Here is a 7,345-nt window from a genome sequence, read left to right on the forward strand (position 1 = left end):
CCAGTGCACATGCTGAGTATATGAGATCTAAACATGGCATGCCTGGCTGTCTGTTGGGTGATCCTTCTGATGTACTGATCCACAAATAACTTTCTAAAACCAACGAAAGCTACACAGCCCCACTGAGAACACAAACACTGGAATAAACTTCAGACTAAAGAAACCACACTTGTCATAACATGAACAAGATCCTCGCACACTCAGAGCCCTAAGCATAAGGATTCGTCTACGGAAATCTTGCGTGATGTGGCGTCAGAGAGGGGGGGCGGCATAAGATTATTGGTGCTGCGAGAAATGAGAATATAATAGCTGGGGCTTGTTATCTTGGTCCTATCCTTTTCTTGGCACTACATAGGAGCATCTTCGGGAGGCCTCCTTTATCATACATGAACTCCATTGGCCGAAGTGGCTTGGATTTGTTTGGCACGCCCACAAGGACCCACCTTGACAGCAGAACTAATGACAGGAGAGAATCTTAAATCCCCTCCCTCCCCTTCCTGCCTCGCCAGATTTGATACATGCCAACCTGTTGCTTCTTGACACAACCAAAAAGTATTGGACCTTGGCCTAGAAGTAGCTAGCAAGAGAGATCTTCTTGTGGGAGAAGGAGATAGCCACAGACTGCCTTGCCTTGTCCAGGAGAATTCAGGAACAGGAATCCTTGCCAGAGGTGAGCACACAAAGTCTCCTCATATTTCCTTCCTCCTAGCTTGTTCGTTCGTCTCTCGTGATTCTTGTCTTGAAAGTTTGCGAACCTCGATGCTTTGAATGGTCCTTCATTCCTTCTGTTCTTCAATTCTTGTGATTCCATTCCATGTGCAAAGGTAGGAGCCGACGCTCAACCTTCAGAAAGTGCAATGTCATGCTTCTGTTTGCCAAGAAACTGTAGCTGGCCTTCCTCTTGTTCTGTCAGAGCTCTCTGATCCTTCCAGAGCTGCCTTCTGCGTTGGTACTGTTTAGTAGCTTCTCTCCGGATGCATAATGGCATGCCAGCATACAGAACAAGAGAAACAGATGCAGAATTCTGTCATACTTTCTTCAATTCTGACATTACTATAGTTTAAGGGTGTAAATTTATAGGTTTCTGTTCAATCGGTTATGTTATAGTTTGGTTACTTGGAGATGGTACAAATAGCAGAAACTAAATATTATCGCAATTCCAGTACATTAAGAGCCTTATTTAAGCGCGCAAGTTGAAAATTCCAACTTTAAGATCGACTTAACATGCTTGATAAATTCTGCCTGAATATATCACAACACCAACTGATGTAATCTTAGTTTGTCCTATCGTTTCACAAGCCTGTAAAGTTGCTATTACCTTTATAATCTGAACACCACGCATGTCATCTGCCTTGTTCCTTAAAACTCTGAGTAACCCACGATATAAAAATAATACATTTTTTACAAGGCTTGTAAAAGAAGATCTACTGTCCTCCCGGTTAGTCCTTGTTGCAAGCCGGTGTACATACAGACAAATGATTAATGTGTAAGGTTTACATCACACACACAACCACAGCATTTATGCTTGCATAGGATACTCATCTGCACAACTAATAATGCAACTTAATTGACAAAATGGCAAAGCTGGACACTCCCATGTGAGAACAAGAAAACTTCTATAGAGCTATAGAGAAATGCAATCATTCAGAAGCTATACGAGTGTCACCATCTCAGGCTGAAAAATATATGAGATAATTCACAATAAGCAGACACGCAATCAGAACATAAACAAAGCTCCAATAATTGCAATATGTATGCAGTATCTTGCTATTGTTGCAAGAAGAACATTCGGTACTAATTTGTCAGGCTCTGATGAAACAGGTGAGGCAGGCGAAGCGGATACTTAGTGTGGGTTGGTGAGACATGGAGAAGAAACATATGAAGATGGCCATACTGAGGCAAGAACACACGTTCAGACAACAGGTAAACCAAGACCAACAGTATCTGGTTAAATGCAGTGTCATCTTGTTGATTGGGGAAAGTGCTCAACGATATGTTCTTTGTCGAAGCAGGTTCACGAGCTGCACCGCGTATACAAGGTCCAGAAGCAACTGATGAAGGATATGCAGGTTGTTAAGATGAACCCAGCTCAAGCAAGAAAGGATACTCAAACCAAACCATGGTTGGATACAGATCAACAGCAATACGACGTTAACTCAGACAAGAAGAAAGCTCCTTTCATCGAAGACTTCGACCTGGAGCTGACACTAGCAACTGGGAGTGATAAGACGAAGCAAGAGATTATATTCAACTCGGAGTCAGGAGCAACACTGTCGTCATCAACTTCCGCTGAATCGGAGTCAGGGCAGCAATTTCCAGACTCCAGTGTAAACTTGAGCTTTCAAAATGAGAGCAATAGGCATGATGATCAACTCATGCAGTCCCCTTGGCTCTACCAATGTTTAAGTCTGAAAATGGCTTGATTGCTTAGCTAAGTGTCGCTTGAGTGTTTTGAAAGTCTACACAAAAGCATATGCATTATTATGTGTACATCAGAGACTAATTCGTTGCAACTGGAGGACTGAACTCAATATAATGTCATCAGGTACATCTAAAAACATACAGCAAAAAAACATTTAAAAAAACACCAACGTGAAGAAAAATGGAATCAAATGTGTAATTTCCTTCCTTGCGTATATAAGAGAGCCATAGATGTACAAAAGCATTCACCAACAAATGCTGCATTGTATGTAGAGATTGTAAAGCATAAACCTTGTCCTGTCAACTTTATCTTAAGGAAAAGCACAACTTTACCTAACAATTGCATGACTGGGTACAGACAACTGAGTGCAAAATGAAAAGCCTTGGGAATGATAGAAGAAGTGCCTAGTACATTCTATCATCCAAACTAGAAGCCAGGTGGATACTACCCTACTGATAACGAAATACACCTAGGAAACAGTTTATCTCTGTTTTAGTCGTTGGATACTGAGAGCTTAAGTGGGCTAGTAGTTGTATTGACAGCCCCATTGTAATTCCAGGTGATGCCCATGAAGAATTCCTTCCAGAAATAACTCGCAAAAACTCAGTCAAACTGAAGTCATTCGGATATTACTATGAGCTTGTGATCCCTCTATTTCTGGTTTCTTCAAGCTGGCCATGTATGTTATGTAGATGGTCCAAAGAAATGAGAAAGAATTGCTTACTAGCGGCTGAAAAAACAAATCAACAATTTAGACTGCTGTCAAACAATTTTTCAGCTCAAATGGGATGAATATGTCAGGAATGTGACGGTACCTGTAAATGAACAGGGATAAACTTGAAAGTGATGAAGTCACAAAAAGGCCAATATATGAGCCCACTTTTGATGGTTGGAATTATATCCCGCTTTAATCTTGCAATGATCTCTGGTATGGTCTCACCTGTGAATCATGCCAAACAAGCAATTAGAGGACAGATGAGTGTCCTTGCCAGAAAAGTCGCACAAGAAAGGTTTTCGTTTGAAGGTATACTCAATGCACGCTTATCTGAAAATAGCTTCTCCCATCATGCTCTACAGTACATAATGGGCAGAAATGTTTACTACATGTATCCTAAAATTGGTTGTATTGTCATCCATGAAGCATAGATCATAAACTCGACCTGAGCTTACTTTAAATGGCTAGATCAGGAAGTAAGAATTAAGGCCAGCTATTAAGAAATGACATTTAATCATATGCATACAAGAATCTCGGAAACTGGTAAAAGCGTAAACATATGATGTTTTGTGTTTGCATGTGTAGCTGGGATGCCGCTAGAAACTCAAAATACTACAACTCAACATATCGACATCAGACTGTAAGTGAAGAAATTTGCCAAGAGAAAAAGTTACCAGCCTTTGGGTTTTATTTGTTTCTATGTTGTCTGTTAGTCAAACAAAGTATGTATAAATAAAGACCAAGATAATACATATAGACACCATAGCAAGGACAAACTGCAGTCATGTAACAGCATCAGTACAGTTATTTGACGCGGCTGGAAGCCATAGAACAAATTGTTAAGGAAACATAATTATATGAAAAAATAAACAAGGAGCATTCAAATTGACTGGCCTATCTTGTATTGTCATCTTTTTGCCTGTAAAAATATCCATGTCTAACTTGAAAATTTTAGCTCCAGCTTATATTTTTGATGAAACAACAAAAAAGCAAGCTGTAACTACAAGAAAGAAATTCCCAGCCTTAACAATCCTCGAAGTGGCATAATTTTACAATTAAACTGAACAGGTGGTATACAGATCTTTCCATGTTTTAAGGATCGCAAAGTGCAGTTTACATACCCACTGTCCATTGAGGTTTTGTCATGTACTCAGGTTATATGGCATGTAGTTGTTTTTTAAGTTATCAAAATAGAGTAGTTGTCAGCATATAAAGCAACATAGTTGGAACTGATAGGGAAACAATTTTCAATATGGTGGCATCGAAGGAATTTCAAAATGAAGTAAACATGAAATCAAGTCAAAACGGGTGGTCTGTGCGTGCACATGTGAATTAACACAAACACGGCAGTACATAATAGACTTGAACCCATAAAAGTATGTTTACAGAGAAGCATATGAGAATGATACCTTGTAGTCCTGCATTATACGAGAAGAAAACACAATTAATAATTGGCCCATAAACTGCTTGTCCTAGAAACATCTTCTTGAAGGTGTTGAGTAGATCCTTCTTGGGGACTACTTTAGAGAGAAAGTTGAACCAATAATGCAGGCTAGGTCCTGAGAGCAGCATCCCATAACTAGCCATGCGGAGGGTCCTAGTTAGATCGAGTGACTCCTCAGGAGAAAGCGTGATCATCTGGAGAGGCAAGGGCAAAACAAAAGAAAACATATGAGAAGCGATATTCCTCCTAGAAAAGAAAACAAAATAAAGCAAGAGTTACGGCGGTCAATTGCAACTTTTGGACTAGTTTAGCGGCAAAAAAAAATGCAATCAGTTACAAGAGTCCATACTGCAAAGCAGTTTCCCTGCCAAAAAGAAACCAGCGTACACTTACGCCCAAACGCACCACTTCCCAATTTCCAAGTCCTAACAGGATTGCCATCCCCATTATTCAGCGGTTGAGAACTCGAACCAACTCCAAACAATTTTATTCGGTTGGTACCATTCCCAGAAATTTGCTACACTAAAAATGCAGTACTACGTCTTAGAAATTCACCACATTGTATTGCTAATGACAATATAGCACCATTTCAGTAAGAGATACCACAAAACTGACCATCCATTTCAGCGACACTGATAGAACAACGCCCTTGTTTCTCACGGCCGTAATTATATATACTGCTAGATAAGAACGTTAAGAGGACAGCATATCCAATTCCTCAAGCGTAAAGCAGATTGCAACTTCCTAAACCGTGACAGTGCTTTGTTTTGATCACAAAAGAATAAATAGCGCTTCCTAAGCTCGGATCTTTGGAAGCCGCCGTGATACAACAACCCAATTCTACCTGGGAGGTGAGGTCGGCGACGGTGAAGATGGCGGCTGCCGTGATGCTCTTGGTCAGCACCGGCCGCGCCTCGATCGAGCCGAGGTACCAGGCGACTACCCCGGACCCAATCGATCCGCTCCTCCTGGTGGTAGGGGCGAAGGCAGGGGTGAAGCGCGAGTACAGGGCGGGGGAAGGCGGCGGCGGCGGCGGCGTGGGTGGGAGCGGGGCAGAAGAGGGCTTGCTGGAGTGGAGGTGGGCGCGGACGTGGGACCAGGGGGCGCTGGAGCTGGGGCTTCTGCGGATGGGTAGGAGGATGCGGCTGCCAGCGTGGAGAGCTCCGGCGATGGCCATGGCGACGGCGGCGGCGGCGGCGGCGGCGGCGGGTTTGGTTTTTTCTGTGGCGGTCCGATGCTTTTGCGGGGTTTAGAGGGTTTGGTTACCGATTATTTATATTTTGAGGTCAAAAGATTGGGACTTGGGAGAGAAGAAAGGAGGGCAAAACGCGGAGGATGTGAACCTGAACTCCATACTCCTACATCTCCACCGGCGGCCCCTCAAATAGGCGCCGGCAGGGCGCTGGCATTGCTGTATGGAGATCGCCAGCAGAGCATTCTCTATTTAGGGATGCTGCTCCCATAACATTACCCTACATACGCCAGTCCCGATAAAATTGAAACACATCTAAAACCGGAATTTATACGAAATTCATACTAAATTTTAAAAATTACTTGAATTTAAACCTAAATAAAACTTAAACTTAACCCTAATCTACTGGTCGTCCGTTGGGGCGTGCGACGAGTCTGCCTCTTCATCGTTCTTCCCCTTTGCCGCATGCGTCCGTATCCAGCTCTCGGTCCTTGCTTTGCGCATCTGACGGTGGAGCATGGCGGCCGGTGCGCGGTGCCAGCTTTTGCCGAGAAGCCTCGTTCTCGGCGCGCCTCGCTTGCTCGGCGTCGTCGACTTCGTCTTGCGTACTCGGTTCTGGCAAAACCGGAGTATACCTTCGTCCCCGACGTGCGCCTAGTTCTGGCAAAACTAGGACAGCACCTCGTCCTCGACGGTTCCGACTGCATCGACTTCAGCATCGACACCCTCTTCGACGACTGCCTCGACGCGTCTTTGTTACTCTCCTCGCGCACTATGCGCTTGCAGCTTCATGTGCGGCTACCTCGACACCGGCACCCGACCACGATATCGACCACGGCAACCCCTCACACGGCACTCTTGAAAGTGCATGGAGCCCCCATGTGTGGTTTGGTAATTAATGACAATCCCTATGGACTAATGTTTGCATTGAGTTATATTTGTAGGTGTTGTCCATAGGCAATGCTTGAACCATATGTTGGCTTCAAGGTTGCAATAAGAAGAAATTGATGAAGGATATCAAGTGTCAAGTATGTCTTGAAGATGAAGATGAAGTGAGCCCTCAAGTTACTTCAAGACATCAACATGAAGAAATGAAGTGCAAGTTCAAGATGAGCCAACTCGAAGAGATCATATGCTTGAAGCTTGCCATGAAGAAATCAAGTGCAAGTTCAAGATGAGCCAACTTGAAGAGATCATATGCTTGAAGCTTTACATCAACGAAATGAAGTGCAAGTTCAAGATGAGCCATCTCGAAGACATCCTTTGCTTGAGTCTTGCCATCCTTATGGTGATCATGGATATGTGAAGATGCGCCGAAGAAGAAGCTCTCCCATGGTGGATTATGGGGGAGCAATCCACAAGACTTCGTCAAGCAAGCACAATCGAGAAAGGCGTTCCATCTTGTTGAGGTCAAGATTGTCGTCATCGAGCTCAAGTGGAATGCGCAAGTATAAGGTTTGCTCTTGATAGGGTTTCTTTCTCACCGGTCTCATAGTGTAGTTGGAGACCGGTTTATTGTTTAGTTGCCGTACTATCAAGAGGGTTCTCGAGTGAGTAACTCGATCGTATCGT

The 7,345-nt window shown here is 43.4% G+C and overlaps 2 protein-coding genes across 2 annotated transcripts; one reads left to right on the forward strand and one right to left on the reverse strand.

Moving 5' to 3' along the window:
* The first annotated feature begins 256 nt into the window (after positions 1-256).
* Positions 257-2,490, forward strand: LOC127299469 (uncharacterized). The gene is made up of 3 exons (XM_051329437.2): positions 257-670; positions 1,822-1,923; positions 2,013-2,490. Exons 2-3 carry the CDS (start codon positions 1,864-1,866, stop codon positions 2,421-2,423), a joined length of 471 nt encoding a protein of 156 aa, XP_051185397.1. The 5' UTR covers positions 257-670; positions 1,822-1,863; the 3' UTR covers positions 2,424-2,490.
* Positions 2,491-2,605: 115 nt separating this feature from the next.
* On the reverse strand, positions 2,606-5,802 carry LOC127299468 (uncharacterized). Its single transcript, XM_051329436.2, has 4 exons — positions 5,426-5,802; positions 4,547-4,775; positions 3,238-3,362; positions 2,606-3,152 (listed from the first exon to the last, which is right to left on the reverse strand). Exons 1-4 carry the CDS (start codon positions 5,756-5,758, stop codon positions 3,030-3,032), a joined length of 810 nt encoding a protein of 269 aa, XP_051185396.1. The 5' UTR covers positions 5,759-5,802; the 3' UTR covers positions 2,606-3,029.
* Positions 5,803-7,345: the final 1,543 nt, after the last annotated feature.

The sequence above is a fragment of the Lolium perenne genome, chromosome 5, assembly GCF_019359855.2.
Source record: "Lolium perenne isolate Kyuss_39 chromosome 5, Kyuss_2.0, whole genome shotgun sequence".
In the NCBI taxonomy this organism is placed as follows: Eukaryota; Viridiplantae; Streptophyta; class Magnoliopsida; order Poales; family Poaceae; genus Lolium; species Lolium perenne.

Bases quoted from the DNA above. Each gene is read 5' to 3' on its own strand.
- LOC127299469 (XM_051329437.2), top strand. From the start codon at position 1,864: ATGGAGAAGAAACATATGAAGATGGCCATACTGAGGCAAGAACACACG. The intron at 1,924-2,012 runs GTAAACCAAGAC...TTGTCGAAGCAG, and splicing joins AACACACGTTCAGACAACAG to GTTCACGAGCTGCACCGCGT.
- LOC127299468 (XM_051329436.2), bottom strand. From the start codon at position 5,758: ATGGCCATCGCCGGAGCTCTCCACGCTGGCAGCCGCATCCTCCTACCC. The intron at 4,776-5,425 runs GTAGAATTGGGT...TTGCCTCTCCAG, and splicing joins TCGCCGACCTCACCTCCCAG to ATGATCACGCTTTCTCCTGA. The intron at 3,363-4,546 runs GTATCATTCTCA...CATGATTCACAG, and splicing joins GTATAATGCAGGACTACAAG to GTGAGACCATACCAGAGATC.